Source organism: Erinaceus europaeus, chromosome 12, assembly GCF_950295315.1.
Source record: "Erinaceus europaeus chromosome 12, mEriEur2.1, whole genome shotgun sequence".
Taxonomy (NCBI): Eukaryota; Metazoa; Chordata; class Mammalia; order Eulipotyphla; family Erinaceidae; genus Erinaceus; species Erinaceus europaeus.
In genome coordinates, this window is record NC_080173.1 from 24,698,538 (window position 1) to 24,721,351 (window position 22,814).

A 22,814-nucleotide genomic window follows, 5' to 3' on the forward strand; every position below is an offset into this window, starting at 1 on the left:
ACTGGAATAAGGATCCCAGTTTGAGGCCCAGGCTCCCCACCTGTATGTGTGGGGGGCTTGCTTCACAGGTGGTGAAGCAGGTCTGCAGGTGTCTGTCTCTTTCTATGTCTGTCTTCCCCTCTTCTCTCGATTTCTCTCTGTTCTATCCAACAGCAACGACAGCAATAACAACAACAATAACAACAACAGTGATAAACAACAAGGGAAACAAAGGGAAAAAATAGCCTCCAGGAGCAGTGGACTCCTAATGCAGGCACCAAGCCCCAGCAGTAACCCTGGAGGAAAAAAAAAAAGTCTCATACCACATAGTTTGTCCTGAGATTTGGACACTTTGCAAGAGGGTTGACTTCTGCATCACAATGCAAACTATGTCTTAGCTCAAATGTGATACTCAGAACAAATGAAGTGCTAAATTGAACCCGATCAGGCTGGTGGTGCTGCCATATAGTAATAACAAAGTAGTTATCCTTTGCATTTGTTTGCCCTGTGCACTCATTTTAGGGAAAGGGGAAATTAAAGGTGAAGTAGGCCAGATAGTTATAGAGAAAATGGTTGGCCCATGTCTACAACTTTGGGGAAACTGTGGTGAATTGCAGTGGGAAGAGATTCAGAGCTCTGGTGGTGGGAATGATGTGGATTCAAACCCATGTCCACATGTAATTCTGTAATCTAAAAAGAAAAAAAAAACATTAAGGAGGCTAAGAGCTTTATCTGAAGTTACACAGTGAAGAGAGGCTTAAGGTTAGAACCCTGTTCCCACTCTAGATTGGGCCTTACTTCCTTTGCTAGACTATCTTCTTCTATAGATCATTGACATAGATATATTTTCCATTCCTCCAAATCCTGGCTTAACAAAACAAATTTAATTCACTCCTTGTGTCCAAATGATTTTAGAGGAAAGGTGAGGGAACTTTCATTTTCAGAGGTGTCTCTGAGTAGCTCTGAAATTCGAGCTCCTCCAGCCTCCAGGGCAGTGAGCCCCACTTCCTAGGATCCTGTGCTCTTCCCATTTCCGGGATAAAATTGGCAAGCTGCTGACTGCCTGGAGAAGTGTATAATTTGCTCTCTGGGTCACATCTGGAAAATACGTGTTTGGGGTTGTATGCCAAAATTAAATTTGCTCAGTGATGATTTGCAAAGCATATCCCATACTCTTGTCACACAAAAGTTAATGAAACCAGTACATTCTCTTTTTCCTTCTCCTATTAAGTTAGAGAATGGGCAACCTCTCTTTGTCCCATATTATTTATAACACAAAACAAACAAAAACAGTGTTTGTTGTGAGGGAAAGAATGAATGAAGGTAGAGTGGATAGTATTGTAGGATATCCTCTTTGAGAATAAGACAGTAGGGAAGAGAGAGAAGGAGCATTCCTACTTCACCTTTGTATCCTATGTGATCTACATTTGGACAATTGAAGCACTTGAGTGAATCAGAAAGAAAGAGAGTAGAAAATGACTTGATGGGGTTCAGGCTTTGTATTCTATACTGTGCTATATGTGCTGACATTTTGTCAAATGACAAATTTTATCAAGACATCCTTATTAGATATGCACTTCTCATTTTCACAGATAGAGGGGCAGAGGTAATGTGTGTACCCAAGCTTATTCACTTGTAGTTGTCAAAATCACAACACAAACCCAGATTTTAGAACCCTTCCTTTGTTCCCTGTCATCATCTACTTCTAATTTGCATCCATAGTAGATAAGCAGAATGGTATGTGGGGTGGGGAGAAATAGATTATAATACACTGTGTGCATTCTTTACCTTTTCCCAGGCCAAAAAATGGTGGAAAGTACTGCATAGGTCGTAGGATGAAATTTAAGTCCTGCAACACAGAGCCATGTCCCAAGCAGAAGCGAGACTTCCGAGAGGAACAGTGTGCTCACTTTGACGGGAAGCACTTTAACATCAACGGTCTTCATTCAAATGTGCGCTGGGTCCCAAAATACAGTGGAAGTAAGTACACTCAGGGAGGTTCCCCAGTAGACAGGTTGGCATGGGATCCAGGCATGAAAGTCACATTGCACGGTGTTTCTCCTCTCTAGTTCTGATGAAGGACCGCTGCAAGTTGTTTTGCAGAGTGGCAGGGAACACAGCCTACTACCAGCTACGAGACAGAGTAATAGATGGAACTCCCTGTAGCCAAGACACAAATGATATCTGTGTCCAAGGTCTTTGCCGGGTAAGTCCCAGAGAACATTTTCTTTGTGTTATCTTGCCACCAAGTTGTGGTTTGTGGCTTGTAGGAGAGATTACCAATTGATAATTTTTTTTTTTTTTTGCCTTCAGGTTTAACATTGGGGCTTGGTGCTAACACTATGAACCCACCACTCCTGGTGACCACTTTTCACTCCTTCTTCTTCTGCTTCTTCTTCTTCTTCTCCTCCTCCTCCTTCTTCTACTTCTTCTCCTTCTCTTCTTCCTCCTCCTCCTCCTCTTCTTCTTCTTCTTTTTCTTCTTTCTTCTTCTTCCTATTTTAATCTATAGGAGAGAAATTGAAATTGAGAAGGGAGGGGAGGGAATAGATAGAGAGGGAGAGAAAGACAGACACCTGCAGACCTGCTTCACTGCTCATGATAATGTTTTTATATGGGTTATCACTGGGGCTCAATGTCTATACGAGGAATCCACTGCTCCCTATGACCACTTTCCCTTTTTTGGATAGAGACAGAGAGAAATTAAGAGGGAAAGGGGGAAGAGAAAGAAACACCCACAGCACTGTTTCACCATTCATAAAATTCTCTCCCTGCATCTCGGGGCCAGGGACTTGAACTCAGATCCTCGTGCCCTGCTGATAATCTCCAATGCTGTGCTTATAGTGTGACCTCCAGAACAGCACTGGCATCTGCTGATTATTATTTTTTTTAAATATTTTTAATTTTTTAATATTCTTTTATTTATTTATTCCCTTTTGTTGCCCTTGTTGTTTTATTGTTGTAGTTATTGTTGTTGTTGGATAGGACAGAGAAAAATCAAGAGAGGAGGGGAAGACAGAAAGGGGGAGAGAAAGACACCTGTAGACCAGCTTCACCGCTTGTGAAGTGACTCCCCTGCAGGTGGGGAGCCGGAGGGGCTGGAACCGGGATCCTTACGCTGGTCCTTGCACTTCGCACCACCTGCGTTTATCCCGCTGCGCTACCGCCCAGCTCTGATTCTTATCTTCTGATTCTGATGCATGCCCAAGACGGAGAACCACTGCCCTAGATTTTTCTTCACATGCTCAGTCTCTGGACTGAGGAGAGAGGTGTGCTAATCTTCCATCAAAGACTAATTTTAGTAATTTACACAGGTACTTTTCTGTAATCTCCATGCTTAACAGTTAATCCAAATGCATTATGACAGCATGCTTTCTTGGACCTCTCTTTGTGATTTTACACATGGTGGCGTCGACCTGACATGCAATCTATTTATTCTTGGAAGGGAAATTGAGACTACTTTGGCCAACAATAAAGCATCAAAATAGTGATTTCTTTAATGATTTATGTCATTTCACATTTTACACCAGTCAGAAACCATTCCTCACACAGCCACTCTCTGTGATGATGTATTTATGCCTTGCACCATGGTCCAAGGCAAATTGGAGTTCCTGGTCAATGGAATATGATTGAAAGCCCCTAAATTGTCACCTGCTTCTGAACTCACAGCTACTAGGCAGATTTCCTTGTTGGTCCTTTCTTTCTATAATAACATACTAAATTTCTCCTCTAAGACTACTTCAGATAAAAGAACATGGACATAAATGAGAATACTGTTCTCCTCATCATCCCGTCATTTCTGGTCTCCTTAGCCCCTGGTCTGCACTATTGCATGCACGGTGTGAGGAGATTCAGGAAGGCCTTTGCAGACAAAGGCCTCTCTTTGTCTGGCAGCCTGCATACATGCTTTGCTGTTTAGTTCTCACCAGTGTTTTAACTCAGAAGAATCCACATAAAATCAAAATTTCCAACTTCCACTTAAAAGTTGGGAAATGGCAACACCAGGCTCATATTTCTACATGGCATTAATAACCTGGAATCTACTAGGGTGGCTCCCTTTAACTTGGGGCATGAACTTTTTAATTGGATGCAGTCCTTACCAGTCTTTTCCAATTTTCATTTGTGAGTGATTTTTCACACTCACTCATTTATAGGCTAGTGCTTTTCTCATTTCAATCTTGTAGATGAGGTACTGAAGTCCTTGTACAATGTTAAAACAATCTACCGTGATTCAGTTAATGTGTGGGGGTTCTGGGACTCTGCAACCATAACAGCATCAAGGATGTTCATGGCTGTTGACCTAAGCACATTTTCCATAGCAAGGCAATGGACAGTTTGAGTTCTAGTCATTGAAAGTTTAAAGGGACTTAATTTTATTGTTATTTTGAATGGACTTCATTCTAAGACATGTCATTGCTTCCCCTTTTATAATCTCTGATACTAACCATTTGTTTCAAATATTTTCTCTTTAAAAGCAAGCCGGATGTGATCATGTTCTAAATTCAAAAGCCCGGAGAGATAAATGTGGGATTTGTGGTGGTGATAATTCTTCATGCAAAACAGTGGCAGGAACATTCAATACTGTACATTATGGTAAGGATCTGTTCCTATTAACTGTGAGAAGGAAAATGGTTAAAGTTTAAAAATTGTTTGCCATGTATAATATGTAAAAGTATCCATGCCAAGAATAAAACCAGTCTTGAAAGCTACATTGCCAGTCTAACTATAATCACCTCAATGTGAGGAAAATACTTTGGTGCCAGGGTATATAATTTACTCAGAAGACTATATACTTTACAGTGAATAAGGACCCAGCTTTGAGCCTCTGCTGACCACATGAGAGCAGCATGCCAAGGGGAGACTTTGTAGATGTTGGAGTGGTAATCTGGTATCTCTCTTTTCCACTCTCTTTCTCTCCCTTTCTGTCTCTCACTTTCTATCCAGGGAAAGCAGTGAACTCACACCCCTGTGAAATCCCAGTGAAGCCCTATCAATAGGAGGGAAAGAAGATTTATATTCCTTTGTTGTTGTGCCTGCTGTTTTTATTCTATACTAAGAGAAAGGTGAACTATTCTGTTGAATACTGAATGTCTCTCAATTGTTTTTAGGTTACAACACTGTAGTCCGAATTCCAGCTGGTGCTACGAATATTGATGTGCGGCAGCACAGTTTCTCAGGGAAATCAGAAGATGATAACTACTTAGGTAAGAGAGGCTGTCCCTGCCATTTCTGGGAATTCCGGAGCACTTGGCAGCTCCTACTTCCTCTGCTCCTACTGTCTGTCCATTAAGAACTTTACAAATAAGTATTTTCAGAAAACAAAAATTTTTTAAAGTTGATCTTGACATTTCTTATCCACTTCTCTCTCAAGCACATGCCCTCAGAGCACTGAGTTAAAAATTGTGTAGTTAGACTGACATGATCTTTGATAACAGAAAACCCCAAATTAACATTTAAAAGTACTTAGCATGATTGTTAGTGTTTTTTTTTTTTAAACCTGCCCTGTGGATTACTGATAAATGCTTTATTACAAGTATAATAGACTTAAATTTTACATTCTTGATTCTAAGGAGCTGATCACTAGTGGACTTATTCTCTAATTCATTATGCCTGGTTTCTCTAAAATGTGCTATGGTAGTAGTATCTATCATGTCTTGTTATTCCTAGAATGGCCTGTCTTGTTTTGCTGCTTCTTTAATAGTGATTTAGCAGTGTTTTACAAAAGTATGAGATTACGGGGTATAATTGCACATACACGTATAAGTCACCACACCCTCCACCAAAGATCTGTGTGTTTCCCCCCCCCCACCCCCCATAATCACCATTGTTCTTGTAAAACCTAAGAGATGGTTTGGCCACCATTCATTCCTTCCTTCCTTCCTTCCTTCCTTCCTTCCTTCCTTCCTTCCTTCCTTCCTTCCTTCCCTCCCTCCCTCCCTCCCTCCCTCCTTCCTTCCTTCCTTCCTTTCTTTCTTTTTTTTTCAAGTTCATTTGTTTTATCCATCTGGATATATTCCGCATATGAATGGAACCATTCAGTAATTATCCCCTACCTCTTCACTATTTCACTTGGCATAGATCCTGCAGTTCTGTTTTGTCCCGAATGATACGATTTCATCTTTTTTGATTGCAAAGTAGTGCTGCATTGAGTTCAGATCTTACTTTCTTTTTGCCTCCAGAGTTATACCTGGGGCTCATACCTGTACTATGAATCCACTGCTCCTGTGGCCATTTTTAATTTTTATTGGATAGGACAGAGAGAAATTGAGAGAGGAGAGGAAGATAAAGAGGGAGAGAGAAAGACACCTGCAGACCTGCTTCACTGCTTGTGAAGCACCCCCACCACCACCACAGGTGGGGAACTGGGGGTCAAACTGGGATCCTTGCACAAGTCCTTTTCTCTTGTACTACGTGTGCTTACCCTGGTGCAGCACCGCCCATATAACTTCTTTTATCCAGTCATCTGTCATTGGGTGGAATGGCCAGTCTTATAAATTTATGGATCTTCATTTATAGACTTCTCATCTGTCATAGGTCCCTATTTATTCCTCATATTTAAGCAACAACTTTGTTAATTTTAAGTGTTTGCACTTCCTAACCCCACCTTAATTTATAGTTCTTACGCTGTCATAATTAGAAGTATAGCAGTATAGGGAAGTTAGGAAACTGAAGGTTGGATGGGGAAAATGGAGTTAAAATGTTTAAATTGTGCCAAGAGGTAGCAGCACACTATCTAGAGGTGAGAGTATTCAGGCAGAGGAAACAACTGATTGTTGAAAAAACATCTGATTGTTCCATTAGTAAAAGAAGCTAATAGCATGGATACAGCTGCATTGGGCATGGAGGGAAGTCAGAAATAAGCTTCAGTGAATATCAGAAATAGATCATATATGGTCTTATAGCAATTAAACAGACTTGTACTGTGAGAGACAGAGGGAGCTACCAGAGGTTTTCAGCTGAAGACTAACATAAGACATGCACACTTTTGTTTCAAAAGCACCATGGCTGTTATATTAAGAATATAAGGTATGGGAAGGAGACATGGTAGAAGCAGGACGACTTGCGAGCAAGCTAGTGCATTGACTCAAGAGAAAGATGCGGATTGGCTCTCAGTGGGAGCAGTGGAGGTGCTGCTATGTTCTGGAATTCTGGGTATCTTTTGAAGAGAGCGCCATCATGATTTGTTGATGAATTGAATATGACGTATAAGAGAGATAGGAGTCAACAAAATCTTCAAGGGTTTGGCCCAAGTAATTAAAGGGATGGGAATTGCTAATAAGTAAGATGGGACTTGTTTCTTACCCATATGATAAGGATTTGTAACTTTCTGTCTCTGGCTCCTGATAGAAAAAGCCTACACATGAAATATGCGAGTAAAAGACTGGGATTTTCAAGCAATCATTCCTCACGTTGTCTTTACTGAATCAAGACTATGCTTGAGGGAGACAAAAAGATCTAGAAATGTCTCTTCTTTTAGAGGCCCAGAGTTTTGCACTTGGAATCATTTACTCAGTGACTGCACTAACTTGTACCCATCTAAAACATGCAAATAAGTGGTGACTTTATGAGACAACTAGCAAATTCCTTGGGGACCCTGTTCTTTTTTGAGAATTCTACTTTTCACATACCATCACTGTGCAAAAATGGGACAAGCATTTTTTGTTTGTTTTTCGTGCACTGAGTTGTAAATTTAAGCATGTGACCACTGTGGCTTTGCTGCTTCCTAATTAAATCCAGCAACACTGCATGCAAAGCTCCTTTATAAATGAATTTCCCAAGAGCTGAGAACCATGGTAAGTTGCTTCTTTTTTCTTCTCAAAAGAGAGAAGAGTTATCCCCTATTCTTCTTCTTGGAAAAGTAATCTCTTTTCAATTAGCAATACCAGTCCTTCTGCTTTTTCCTCTTCTTCATCTCATCCACCTCCTTCTTTTAATCTTTATTTATTGATTGTATAGAGACAGCCAGAAATCAAGAGGGAAGGGAGAGGGGGAGAGAGAGAGAAAGAGAGAAGCAGGGAGTTGGACGGTAGCGCAGTCGGTTAAGCACAGGTGGCACAAAGCACAAGGACCAGCTCAAGGATCCCAGTTCAAGTCCCCGGCTTCCCAACTGCAGGGTAGTTGCTTCACAGGTGGTGAAGCAGGTCTGCAGGTGTCTTATCTTTCTCTCTACCTCTCTGTCTTCCCCTCCTCTCTCCATTTCTCTCTGTCGTATTCAACAACGACGACATCAATAACAACAACAAGGGGGTCGGGCTGTGGCGCAGTGGGTTAAGCGCATGTGGCACAAAGTGATCCCAGTTTGAGCCCCTGGTTCCCCACCTGCAGGGGAGTCGCTTCACAGGCAGTGAAGCAGGTCTGCAAGTGTCTTTCTCTCCCCCTCTCTGTCTTCCCCTCCTCTCTCCATTTCTCTCTGTCCTATCCAACAACGAACAACATCAACAGTGGCAATAATAATAACCACAACGAGGCTACAACAACAAAGGCAACAAAAGGGGGAAAAATGGACTCCAGGAGCGGTGGATTCATGGTGCAGGCACGGAGCCCAGCAATAACCCTGGAGGAAAAAAAACCAAACAACAACAATAATAACTACAACGACAATAAAAAGGGCAACAAAAGGGAAAATAAATAAATATGAAAAAATTAAAAAATCAAAAAAAAAATAAAAGAAAGAGAGAAGCACCTGTAGTGGTGCCTCACTACTCACAAAACTTTCCCCTTACAGGAGGGGACTGGGGGCTTGAACCTGGGTCTTGGAAAATTGTAACATGTGTGCTCAACTAGGTGTACCATCACTCAGCCCCATGATGCCAGTTCAATTCAATTAATCAATTCAGGTCAGGCCCCTGAGTTGAAGAGGACACCTAAATAATCTTCACCTCCCCCCCCTCAACAGAAGCTACTTAATCTTTAAAAATGAGTGAGTCGGGCGTAGCTCAGCGGTTAGTTAAGTGCAGGTGGCGCAAAGCGCAAGGACCAGCACAAGGATCCCGGTTCGAGCCCCCGGCTCCCCACCTGCAGGGGAGTCGCTTCACAGGTGGTGAGGCACGTCTGCAGGTGTCTATCTTTCTCTCCCCCTCTCTGTCTTCCCCTCCTCTCTCCATTTCTCTCTGTCCTATCCAATAACAATGACAGCAATAACAACAACAACAATAAATAAGGGCAACAAGAAGGGAAAATAAAAATAAATAAATGTAAAAAAAATGAAAGACTTGTCATCTGGGGACAGGCAGCCCAATACCTGTTCTCTCTCTCTCTTCTCTGTTCCTCTACCTACATATCTATCTATCTGTCTGTAATGTTATGGTAAAGTCAGCTATTGGTGAAATAATATTTTTCTGGAAATAAATGAAGTGTGTGTTAGCATAGCTGGCAAGTCACAGTCCACTGGGTGTGAAAGTCAAGGCCTCAGAACTTTTGAACCTCACAGTGGTTTCTTTACAAGTTGGGAAGACTATGATGTTATCAAATCTGGTGTGTGTAAATGTTTATTATTTGCTAGAGGGGAGGTGCAACACGTAATCTAAGAAGATTTTAAAGCCCATGGTAAATTCTTGCAGGAGATCAGTCAGCAAAGCAGTCCATCCTTATCCCTCATACATTTTTTCTTTTTCCTTCAGGGTGATTGCTAGGGCTCAGTCTCAGCACTATGAATCCACTGCCCCGTCGGCCTTTTTTTTTTTTTTTCCATTTTTACTGAATAGGGCAGAGAGAAATTGAGAGGGGAAGCAAAGGGGGGTTGGAGAGGAAGACACCTGCAAACCTGCATATCTGATTGTAAAGCACCCCCCTTGCAGGTGGGGTGCTGGGGGCTCAAAAAAGCATCCTGGCACAGGACCTTGAGCTTCTTAACTATGTGCGCTTAACCTGCCTGGCCCTCCCCCATACATTATTTTAAAGGTCAGTCAAACCATGCTTATTTTGTGAGGGAGCAATTTCCAGGAGAGAGGGTCTTTGTAGAAACAGAGCTCTGATGGGTGAAACAGGAGGGAAACCAACCCAGGAAATTAGTTCCCCTAATCTCATTAGTGGGAGGTTGGTCAGTAGACTGTTATTTTCAGGAAACTATTCGTTTCACAAAGTACCGAAGTAGAAAGTCTCTCTGTCAAAGGTCATTTTTTCACATAGACCCCTTCCTCTAGTTGGGTTAAAGCCAAATTGAACCCAGTGCCACCACATTCATTATTTCTCTAGGAGAAAGAGGTGTCACTTCTGTGATAGTTATTGTTTCCAGTATACCTAATCCTTGATTAATTGTGGCAATGCTAAGATAGCAATCGATTCAATTTGAGATAAAGCAGGAACTTCATTTCATCTGACGCTTTCATTCCTTACTCACCCTCTAGGAGGATAAGGCAGTGAAGGGTGAAATGAGTTGAGTCAGCATAAGCAAGAAGAAGCCTGGAGACATTAGCCAGGAGCTTTTAAATTAGCCTAGAATAGATGATTGATCTTTGTCTACAAACAACACTGGATTATTGCTCAGTTTACACAACAGGTTTGTGAATCTCATTTCCCCCCTTTTTAGTGAAGCATCAGCTGTGCAGCTAACATGTGACTTCATTTGAAAGACCAGGGTGCTTTTGTTGGCAGTCTGTCCTGCCATAATCATGTAAGTGGCCCACATTAGGAAGCAGCCTCAGGATGCCTGAGGTGCCCCTGAAATAACCCTGTCTCTAGTCACTGACTCATGTGAACATGTACATCGTTGATGGCTGCATGGCTGGTGGGTCTCACTCAGCAGAAGCTGCAGGGAAGATGAATTTTTCAGTCACTTGATTGGGAGCACGTTTGTCTCCTTGTTGCGGATGTCAGGGTCAGTCATTCGCTTGTTTTTTCAGCCTCATTGGTTGAGCACCTATGAGTGGGGATCTTTTCTGAGCTTAGAAAAGTGCATATTTAAAACTTGCTGTACTAAACAAATAATAGAATCTCAAGTTTAAAAATCTGTAGCTAGACATTTATCGTTTCTATTTGTCTTGCTCACTCAGTAAATATTTGTTTATTTCCTTCCTGGAAAATGTTTGTGGTTCACAGGTTGTACAGGCAGACTTTCATGACTCAAAGTCAGTGGACATTGGGAGAGTTTTTTTCTTTTCTTTTTTTTTTTTTTTCTTCAAAGCATGACTCAACTCTGCCTAATGATGATACAGGGGATTGAACATGGGACCTGGGATCCTCAGGCATGAGAGTCACTTGCTTAGTCATTATGCTATCTCCCCCACCTGGCAAATTCTTTTAATTCCTAAGTTACGCTTTTCTCATTAATAAATTAGAATCTATAAAGGTGTGATCAGGAGGTAGAGTACACGAAGATACTATACTCTGCCAGGAAGTAAACAAAGTCTGTGTATACTATTTTGTTTAATGTTCATGGCAGTCCTATGAGAAAGCACATACAGAGGAAGAAAGCAACTTAGTGATGTTAAGTAACCTTCCCAATACCATACTAGCAGAAAGTGGAAGAACTGGAATACTTATTGATATGATTTCACATTCTGTGTCCTTAAGCACTTGTTTTCCTGACTCTGTGACTCATTTAGAAAAATGAGTGTTTGAACTGTGGTGATACATGTCTGGATTTTGGGACTTTTTTGTTTTGTTTTGTTTGTTTTGGCTTTGTTTGGTTGGAGTAAAGCACAAGGCTGGAAAACTAGGTGAGGACATGGTTTGTAAAGGTAGGGGAAAATTATAGTAGGAGTTTAAATCAAGTGCTATAGATACTTGGGACCATTGATATTTGAGCTAAGAAGCTGGAAGTCTTGTATTTAGAAATATCTTCTACAGAAAATTTGTCTTCTACTTTTGCCTTGCATGCATTGAATGCAATTCAATGCAATGTTGGATTTGGCGAACATCTAAGACTTCATGACCATTTGATATTCTATAACCAAGACAAATGTCATTAGAATAATGCTGAGACATGATATGACTCTGTATAGAGCATGGGCAGCTTGTATCATGTGATTGGCATGGGTGTCTAGTACAAACACTATATTCCATACATGAGTTAAATTTCATTGTTCTTTTCATTCCCCTAAATGTATGGTGTATATATTTCAAGTGTTCGCTCTCTGTTGAGATTTGCTAATTGTACACAACTTTAAAAAGACCAGAGTGTCTTTTACTAGTATTTCACTTAAATGTTTTGTTTGCTTATAGTTTAGACTTACCAAAAGCTTGCTTTGTGACAAAATTCAGAAGGAGTCAAGAAACATTGGTTCTATACAAAGCAAAGCGGGACTTAAAATAAGGTCAACATTTTATAATAAGTATCAGCGAGGAAAGGTATTATTGGGATTTTATCTTGAGAAAGTAATCAGTCTCTCTCTTTCCCTCTCCCTCCCCCTCTCCCTCCCCCTCTCCCTCTCCTTTTCCCATACCAGAGAATGAACCAGGACCTTCTGCATTTGTGACACTATTGAGCAACCTCCCTAGCCCAATTTTCCATTCTTTACTTTTTTGAGAAAGAGGTTGAGCAAGGGAGAGGGATGGACAGGCAAAAAGAGAGGAGGAAAACTACAATACCACTCTATTGTCCAAGGAGCTTCCATGGTGCCATTCATGGTGCATTCATGTAGTGTCAGTGCAAATCCAGGGCCTCACATCCAGCACAGGATGTGCTCTACTGAGCTGTCTCCTAATCCAATTTTAGTTTCTTCTTTTTTAAAAAAATATGTATTTATTCCTTTTTGTTGCCCTTGTTTTGTTGTTGTAGTTATTATTGTTGTTGTTACTGATGTCATCATTGTTGGATAGGACAGAGAGAAATGGAGAGAGGAGGGGAAGACAGAGAAGGAAAGAGAAAGATAGAAGACAGACACCTGCAGACCTGCTTCACTACCTGTGAAGTAACTGCCCTGCAAGTGGGGAGCTGGGGGCTCAAACTGGGATCCTTACACCAGTCCTTGAGCTTTGCGCCACGTGCACTTAATCCACTGCGCTACCGCCCAAATCCCCAATTTTAGTTTCTTATAGTCAATAAATTTATATTTTGATTTTAATCCAGTTTTTAGGACCAGGAATAAAGCACTTGATAAATATTTTTTGCCTACATTTTCCAGACAAATCATATAATAGAATTTTGAGTTTAACAGTAACATCTAGAAGGGGTCATTTTTATAAATTTTTCAGCAACTTTGTTCACTTTACCATAATTTCTTTTGACTCATGACAAATAAATTAGAACTTCAAAAGCTTCCGTCATCTTCCTTGTCAGTTTTTTCCTCTCTTCTTTTTTTCTTGCTTCTTTTCTTCCTTCTTTCTTTCACCAGCTCTGGTTCATAGTGGTGTCAGGTATTGTATCTGGAACATCTGAGCCTCAAGCATGGAGATATTTTGCATAGCTACTATGCTAACTCCCCACCTGTCTTTCATAAGTTTCTAGCTGGCCTGACACAAGTTCTCATTTGACCAGTATGTTTGGCTCCTGACTGAAGCAGTTCTTTTACTATTACTTTTTCAACTTTATTGGTTGTTTACACCCTGCACAATGTATAGTAGATTCATTCATTCTTCTAAGGAGAATCTTAATTGAGTGTTTACCAGGAGTTCTTGCAGACTCAAGTGTGTAGCAATGAGTAAAACAGTCTAAAATTCCTCACCCTCCTAGGTCTCGCATTCTTATTTGGGGAGAAAGTGCACAAATAATGTACTTCGGGGAGACATTAAGATGGGAAAAGGGAAGGGAGGATGGAATCTGCTGGCAGTGGGGCGGGGGAGGGTATGATAGTACCCAAAAGAATACTAGGTATACTACTCATCTTCTACTGTATAACAAAATATTTTAATATATAGTAACGTAGAACAACAAGCATATGTTATCTCCAGCTGTTGTATGTCAGGGACTTCAGAACAGCTTAGCTCGATATTTCCAGATTGAACTTTATCCTGAGCTGGCATTCAAGGTTTCAGTCAGGGTAGGGATAGCTTGGCTAAGGCTATCCCACTGTCTTCTCAAATCCCTTGCTCAAATGCAGTTGGCAGGAGGCTTCAGTTCTTCACTGCTTTTTACAGGAGGCTTCTTGGTGGCACTACATGCACATCTGTGCAATATTACCACTAACTTTCCCCTAAGCCAGAACCTTAAGGAGGACTCTTAACCTGGCCTTAGAAGCTATGTCATTTTTGTAGTATCATAGTGAAAACACAGTGTTAGATGAGCTGACACAGGGCATGAGAAACAAAGAAAAAGATCATTGGGTCCATATTGCATGCTGACTACTTCAGTGGACTGCATCAGAGCATCACTTGGCTATGAGTTTTCAGTTTTCATCATCTTTCAAAGAAGACTAACAAGTATTCAATAAGTCCATTTAGATCTACGTTAAAGAAGAATATTTGAATAGGAGCCAATTTTTATGAGTATTTGTTTCATTAGTACATATTTTCAAATCTTAAGACTTGTTTCTCTCTTTAATCTTATAACTATGGGACTTAGGGTATAAACCCCAGGCTAACTGGAACCTTATGGTACAGTGTAATTTAGTATAGTATACTCTACTTAATTTTCACAGACACCTTGAGGGGCATCCATTTTTAATCTTCATTTAAAGGAAAAGGAAGACTTGCCCTCAAGTAGTTTCTTTCTTAAGTCCAGTCTGAGCAAAATAGTCTATCTCCTACACATTCTGATTCTACCTGTCAAGGTTTTCCTTTCTTCCCTCCATTCCTTCCTTCCTTCCTTCATTCCTTCTCCTTCCTCCTTTCTTCTTTTCTATTCTTGAACATCAAGTAATTCGCAGTCGATCACAGATTCTCTTCCCTTTTCTACAGCATTAGCAAGCAGTGATGGTGAGTTCTTGCTTAATGGAGATTTTGTTGTCACAATGTCAAAAAAGGAAATTCGTTTTGGGAATGCCTTGGTAGAGTACAGCGGGTCTGACAATGCCGTGGAGAGAATTAACTGCACAGATCGTATTGAAAAAGACCTTTTGCTTCAGGTAAAAACCTGATCATAAACTTACCCTCTTCCCTTTTACTTGAACTCAGCAGCCTTGCAAACACCCTCTCCATTTTGTCTGCACATCCCAGGTGCTGTCAGTGGGGAAATTATACAACCCCGATGTGCGTTATTCTTTCAATGTGCCAATTGATGGTGACAAACCCCAGCAATTCTACTGGAATAGTCATGGACCGTGGCAAGCTTGCAGCAAACCCTGCCAAGGTATCCACGTTTACACTGAATTGAAGGAACTTTTTGTGTTCTTTTATTTTTTATTTTTACACTTTAATGAAATATAGTTGATATGTTACATTACATACACTTAAGGTGTGCAGCAAAGCTGTGATGTGTATTGCATAAAATACATATATGTATATACATGTATGATCACCAGAGGTCATAGAGTTCACAAAAGCATCTACAGCCTGATGCGCTATAGAAAATATTTGCCGGGAGTCGGGCGGTAGCGTAGCGGGTTAAGCACACGTGGCGCAGAGCGCAAGGATCAGCACAAGGATCCCGGTTCAAGCCCCTGGCTCCCCACCTGCAAGGGAGTCGCTTCACTGGCGGTAAAGCAGGTCTGCAGGTGTCTGTCTTTCTCTCCCCCTCTCTGTCTTCCCCTCCTTTCTTCATTTCTCTCTGTCCTATCCAACAATGACATCTATAACAATAACAATAACTACAACAATAAAATAACAAGGGCAACAAAAGGAGTAAATAAATATATATATATTTAAATTAAAAAAAGAAAAAGAAAATATTTGCCAATACCTGGTATAGCTCTTTTATGGAAAAGGCTACTTTCCCTGATGAACTTTCTCTCCTCCTGGCTTAGGGGAGCGGAAACGAAGACCAGTTTGTGTCAGGGAATCCGATCAGCTTACAGTTTCTGATCAAAGATGTGATCGGCTGCCCCAGCCAGGACCGGTTACTGAACCTTGCAGCACAGACTGTGACCTAAGGTGAGGCCAATGTTTCCTGTGCTCTTTACTACTGAGTTGTGAGGGTTTTTTTTTTGGGGGGGGGTGCCTCTGCTGGTGAGGAGCAGAAATGAGGAGTGTTGGTCATTAGTCTTTCTTGTGTTTCTTTGAAATGAAAAGATTTTAGCTGATTTTATATCCCTCTGAAACTGATTATCCAAGACATGCCAGCAGGTTTCTTGTTCTTCTAAGAATTAAAAATAGCTATTTGTATATGGCACTTGCCAAGAAAGTTTTCATTTTCATTGCACTTTCTATGTTAGTATAATTATGATTGAGTCACAGCTTACACAAGTTTTGTTTGAAAGTTAACAGAAGAAGAAAATCACTCCTCAAATTAAACCAGAAAAACTCGTATGTGTATGAAAATAATTTGATTGCATTAAGGTGTTGTCGTGGAAACAATTAGAAGAAATTTCTCTCTACAGATGTCTAGATAAACAAAAAATTCTGGTTTTAAAAGTATGACTATGGGTGCTGGCAGTAGTGCACCATGTTAAGCACACATAGTGTGGAACGCAAGGGCCTGTACAACGATCCCGGTTTGAGCTTGTGGCACCCCGTCTGCCGAGGGGGCGCAGGTCACTTCACAAGTCTAGAAGCAGGTCTCCAAGTGCCTTATCTTTCTTTCCCTCTCTGTCCTCCCCTCCTTTCTCAATTGCTCCCTGTCCTATCCAACAACAACAGCAGTAACGACAATAATAACAACAACAACAACAATGGGAAAAAGATGGCTGTCAGGAGCAGTGGCTTTGTAGTGCAGGCACTAAGCCCCAGGGATAACCCTGGAAGCAAAACAAAAAAAGTATGACTGTGATGCAAGAAATGGTATGTGGGTGGATGGAAAAGTCTAAAGCTTTTCCATTTATCTGCAAGACTGATTATGTCATGTTTGAATACTAATTAACCTGGTTGTTGTTTTGTATGACCTACATGTCAGTTAAATGCATCTGGGTTGGTGATTTTACAGAAAAGAAATGATTATCATAGGATAATCATATAAATGATTATCGTAAGTATAGGAACTTACTAAAACCTCACCAGGAGCAAAGTGAAAGCAGCAAAGTAAACAGGTTGCTGTTTCCACATCACCATGTTATCAAGAAGTTTGGGCAGCTTGTAGAGCTGAAATCCCTCTGAAAACTCTAAGAAAAAACGAATGCTGGAATCAATTAGTCATGTTTGTCTTGGAAATGTGAAGGAGAAAAGTAGCACTTATGCCTCATCTCTGCCAGTCCTAACCTGAAGACTAAATATGTAGCCTAGACTTTTTCCACCTCATTGCTTTCTGTCTACACATTGTTGCCGACCTGCTTACTCTTTGGCTTGTTGAAGACTGCTGACAGAACTCATTATAGAAATAAAACACCCCAGGGCTGGGTGGTAGCATAGCAGGTTGAGCTCAAGGACCGATATAAAGATCCCATTTCGAGCCCCCTTCCCTCTCACCGGCAGGGGGGTTGCTTCACAAGCCATGAAGCAGGTCTGCAGGTGTCTTTCTCACCCCCTTGCTGTCTTCCCCGTCTCTCTTGATTTCTGTCTGTCCTAGACAACAACAATGACAACAGTAACAACAACAATGATAAACAAGGGTAACAAAAAGGGAAAAACTGGCCTTAGGAGCAGTGGATTCATGGCGTTGGCACCGAGCCTCAGCAATAACTGTGGAGACAAATAAAGAAAGAAACAAACAAAACGCCCTAGTTTTAACTAAAAAGCAAATATTTAAGGTTGAAGAGGTAGCTCACTTGGTAGGGTACCTGCATGACCATGCAGCCAACCTTTGTGGTTTGAACCCCGATACCAGGTTATGACAATGGAGGAGGAGGCTTTGGTGTTGTGGTGTCTCCCGCTTTCTTTCTTTCTGTCTGTCTGTAGCTTTTGTCAGTGAACACATGCTTGAGGCACTGGTTCCACCCCCCCCCAAAAAAAAATACAGATATATGCAGCAGACATTAATGAGTATTATAGGTAATGCCTTTGTAAACTTATTATCAGCAGTTCATCCAAATAAGTTATTTAGAGTTAAGGTCTCTTTGGAAATAAACATAGTCTGTTGCTGGATAGGTGACGGGAAGAACACTGAGTATATAGATAGGCTCCTTAAAGCACAACATTAATTAATTGGGAAAAGTAACATTTTGACATTAGTTTTATATCAAATTATTATTTCAAGTAGTATCAATAATTAGTAATAAGTAACATTAAAGTAATAAATATCAATAATATCAGTGTTACTAAGAGTAGTAAATACTATGGTGTTCAGTAGTTAAGTTAGTCATTTATGAAAACTGCTTTAGGAGTTTTATTCTATTAATGTTTTGTTAATAGGTTATTGATTACTACTTTAAATATATATAATATTATTATACTTATATAATTAATGCCCTATTAATATAGGTCTCATACTAATATATATCTTAGGTAACTAATAATTCACTAATTTTTCAGACAACAGAATGACATTAAGTATTGTCTTTAATATCAGTGAAAATAGAGGCTGGAAGATAGCTAACCTTTGCTGTATGTACAGCCCAGGATAGAGTCCTGGAACTACATAGGGGGTGCTCTGTCCCTGAACTTGTGTTCTCTCTTACTTACCTGAAATTTAGAATGGCCTGGAACTTGCACCATCATGAGGCCCTGCTCTAAAAAAAAAAAAAAAAAAAAAATCAGAAAGAAGTTAAGCAGGTTACTCAAAACCACACTAGTTAATGAAGTAGCAGGATTCAGATGTGGTCTGACTTTCAAATCCTTAGAAGGAAATCATTTTCATTTCTAATTTTGTCATAACCGTGAGCCATACTCCTTGATCTTATTCACTATAGCTTTACTTCCTGTTGTGAAAAGAAATCCTTCCGGGGCCAGCTGGTGGTGCACCAGGTGAAGCGCACATAGTACAAAGCACAAGGACTGTGCAAGGATCCCAGTTCAAGCCCCCAGCTCCCCACCTACAGCGGGGTCTCTTCACAGTCGGTGAAGAAGGTCTTCAGGTGTCTATTTTCCTCTCCCCCTACCTTCCACTCCTGTCTCAATTTCTCTCTGTCCTATCAAATAAAATGGAAAAAAAAAATGACCACCAAGATCAGTGGCTTCGTTGTGCAGACACTGAGCCCCAGCGATAACCCTGGAGGAAAAAAAGAAAAATCCTCCCTAGGAGTTTTTTTGCCCCATATCTAATTCCTACCTTACTTCTTCACTGGCTCTTCTCCACTGGGTGAATCACACTAGTCTGGTAGGGTCTCAAATAAGAAATGCAAATATGTGATGAAAAGCATGCTCTTTTCATCACAAGGAAGGCAAGTTTGTACAAAGCATTTGATTACTAGAATATGAACATTAAAAAAAAAAAATCCCTTTAGGTCTCTATTGAAAGTTTACCCAAGGAGGACCAGTTTGAGAGTGGAAATGATGTTTGAAACGTTATGTTGTAAAATTAATTTCCTTTGAGAATCTATTTTTCTGGGCCAAGTGGTGGCGCACCCGTTAAGTGCACATAGTATAGTATGAAGAGCAAAGACCCCATTACCTGCTGTTTTTCTTTCTTCATCTCTATCTTGCCCTGCCCTCTCAATTCTTCTCTGTCCTATTCAATAAAATGGAAAAAAGATGGCCTCCAGGAGCAGTGGATTTGTGGTGCTGGCACCAAGCCCCAGTGAAAACCCTGGAGGCAAAAGAAAAAAAAAAGAAGAAAGAAACCATTTTCCACTTTAAACAGATTCCAAAATAGCCATAACATTTATTTAGTGATGGTGACAACTAATCTGATGCTATCCAAACTTTCTCCCCAAAATTGTTCTTCTAAAGCATTGGAAGTCTTTTAATGTAAAAAATAAGAGCAAAGCTTGCAAAGTGAACGTTTTTATGGGTAGCCTCAAATCCATGAGATTTTCATGCAAAAAGATCTCCAGTGGACATATCCAGCTTTGTATTATTTGTATATATGGAATCCATGATATTTAGGAATCGGTTGGAGAAGAAAGCATAATGGGTAGTGATGATAATAATAAGTAATAATAATAGCTATTTTTCTTGAATATCTTTTATGTGTATTAAATGCCCACATATGCCTCATTTAATCTTACTAGCAGGGCTAGGAAATGGATCCCACTGTCCTCATTTCACAGATGAGGAAACTGAAGCACAGTGAAGTTAAATGACCTGCCTAATAAGTAGTTGAGCTCATATCCAGTTCTTTTTGACTCATTCTCTACTTTTTTGCCTCCAAGGTTATTGCTGGGGCTTAGTGCCTGCATTACAAATCCACTGCTCGTGGAGGCCATTTTTCCCATTTTGTTGCCCTTGTTGTTACCCTTGTTGTTAGTATTGTTGTTGTTATAGCTGTTGTTATCTAAATAAATAGCTGAACTTGAAATCATGTTATTTATTAAATGAACTGATCAAAAAAAGCATGATTTCTTTATGATCTTAATGTAAATTCAATTTTTTTTTGCCTCCAGGGGCTTGCTGCCAGCACCTCAAATCCACTGCTCTTGGAGGCCATTTTACCCCCATTTTATTGGATGGGACAGGAGGAGAAATCGAGAGAGGAAGGGAAGACAGAGGGGGAGAGAATGATAGACACCTGCAGACTTGCTTCATGGCCGTGAAGCGATCCCCCTGCAGGTTGGGAGCCAGGGGCTCAAATCTGGATACTTACGCCTGTCCTTGGTGCTTTGTGCCATGTCTACTTAACCAGCTGTGCTACCGCCCAGTCCCCTATTCTCTCTTTTTTTTTTTCCTTAAAGAAGATTTATTTATTATGAATGACAGAGGAAGAAGAGAGAACCAGAGCACTGCTCAGCTCTGGCATAAAATATTCTGGAGATTGAACCTGTGGTGAGCTGTAGGGCCTCAGCCACATAAGCTAGTGCTCTAACAGGCTGAGCTACCTTCCTGGCCCCTCCCCCTTATTTCAGAGTGACTTTTCTATTCTTTGCTAGCCCAAACTGTTGGTGTGTTTTCTTCTGGGAGCAGGACTTCTGCCTCCCTTGTCCAGGATGGAAAATAACCTTTCGTCAAGGAAATGGTAATGAAGGCAAAGAGAAGGTAGCCAAAAATCAAAGGGCAGATGAAAGTTCCAGATGCCTCTTGAATTCATCCACATTTTTGCTGCACTTCCTTAGGGAAGTGAGAGTTTGCTCAGATTAAATTTTGACAGGATGAGATAAAGCATTGTTCTACAGTCCCTCATTTAACATATTCCGGTTAGAACAAAATCCTCAAAATACTATGTCGCACTAAATAAGTGGAAAAAAATCTCAGTAGCCCACTTAACATGCCACATGTAAAAGTAGCTCAACTCTGACCTACTTTTGAGTATTTGTAAGAAATTCCAAGATAAGCATTTGGCCAGTACTTACCTTCTTTCCCAAGGCCCCCCCCCCCCAAGATTCCCCCAACATATACATACAACATGCAGGTATGAATGGAAGGACATTGATATTCACAGGTGCCTAATTCCTGAGCACTACAGAATTAGCCACTAAGAGTGAATTTCGGGGGTCAGGTGGTGGTGCACCATAGTTCATAGTAAGAAGCAAAAGGGTCCGTGCAAGGATCCCAGTTAGAGGCCCCGGCTCCCCACCTGCATGGGGGTTGCTTCACAAACAATGAAACGGGTCTGCAGGTGTCTAACTCTCCCCCTCTCTATCTTCCCCTCTCCTCTCAATTTTTCTGTTTTATCCAATAAAATGGGGGGGATGGCTTCCAAGAGCAGTGGATTTGAGGTGTTGGCACCAAGCCCCTGGAGGCAAAAAAAAAAGTGAATTTATATGAAGATCATAGAAAAATCATGCTTTTTTGGATCACTTTATTTAATAAATAACATGATTTCAAGTTCAGCTATTTATTTACAGTGTTCTACTCAACCAAGGAGTTCTTAAAAATTTAGCAGAGATCATGTTCTTGGAGTATTGAAAATCAGTTAATTTATGCATATGCACTGAGTATCTACTGTGTGTTGAAAAGACTCACTAGATACTAGAGATACAAAGGGGGCAAAGATTTAGAGGTTATAATTTTTTTTTAAAAAATGGTTCATTTATTTTTATGAGGGAGGAGAGAACAAAACACTACATAAAGAGAGGCTGAGGGTTGAACCTATGGACTCTGAAGTATTATGCATGCAAGTGATATGCTCTAACAGGCTGCACTATCTCCTCAGCTCTCAAATTGAATTATAGAAGTATCATTATAGGGTAGGGAGAAGGGGAACACAGAGGATTGTGGGGGCAGTGAAAATACTCTACATGAGACTATTACGGCGCACATATACATTTTCCCAAACCCATAGACTATAGAACACCTAGAGTGAGCCCTGATGCAAACTGGGCTTTGGGTGATAATGAAGTATGAGTTTGGACATATCAGTTGTAACTAATGTGCCACTCTAGTAGGAGATGTTGATAGAGAAGGTTATGCATGTTTGAAACTAGTGGGTGCAATAGGAATCTCTGTACATTCCTCTTGATTTTACTGTGTACCTAAAATGCCTCTGTTTTTTGTTGTTTTTGTTTTTTTTTTTTTTACTGCCACCAGGGTTATTGCTGGAGCTCAGTGCCTGCACATAAATCCACCACTGCAGGTGGTTGTTTCTTCTTCTTTTATTTCAATTTTATTTGATAGGACAGACGAAAGTTCAGAAAGGAGTGGGAGATAAAGAGGGAAAGGGAAAGACTGCAGACTTGCTTCACTGCTTGTGAAGCATCCCCCCTACAGATGGAGAGTAGGGGCTCGAACCTGGGTCCTTGTGTATGGTAATATTGTGCACTTAACTAGATGAGCCACCACCTGGCCCCTATTTTTTTTTTAATTGTGGAAATGAGCATCTCAGGAGGTAGCACAGTGGATAAAGTGTTCAACTAACTCTCAGCCATGAAGTCCTATGTTTAATCCCCAGCATCACGTGTG

The 22,814-nt window shown here is 40.7% G+C and overlaps 1 protein-coding gene across 4 annotated transcripts in view; it reads left to right on the forward strand.

The window, feature by feature from the left end:
• ADAMTS9 (ADAM metallopeptidase with thrombospondin type 1 motif 9) overlaps positions 1–22,814 on the forward strand; it is a 196,666-nt gene that overhangs the window by 66,133 nt on the left and 107,719 nt on the right. For all 4 annotated transcript variants that reach the window (XM_060202966.1, XM_060202965.1, XM_007520619.2 and 1 more), the window contains 7 exons: positions 1,778–1,959; positions 2,049–2,185; positions 4,454–4,571; positions 5,087–5,182; positions 14,754–14,920; positions 15,012–15,144; positions 15,758–15,884. In XM_060202966.1, the coding sequence (XP_060058949.1) occupies positions 1,778–1,959; positions 2,049–2,185; positions 4,454–4,571; positions 5,087–5,182; positions 14,754–14,920; positions 15,012–15,144; positions 15,758–15,884 (960 nt within the window). The remainder of the gene's footprint in view (positions 1–1,777; positions 1,960–2,048; positions 2,186–4,453; positions 4,572–5,086; positions 5,183–14,753; positions 14,921–15,011; positions 15,145–15,757; positions 15,885–22,814) is intronic.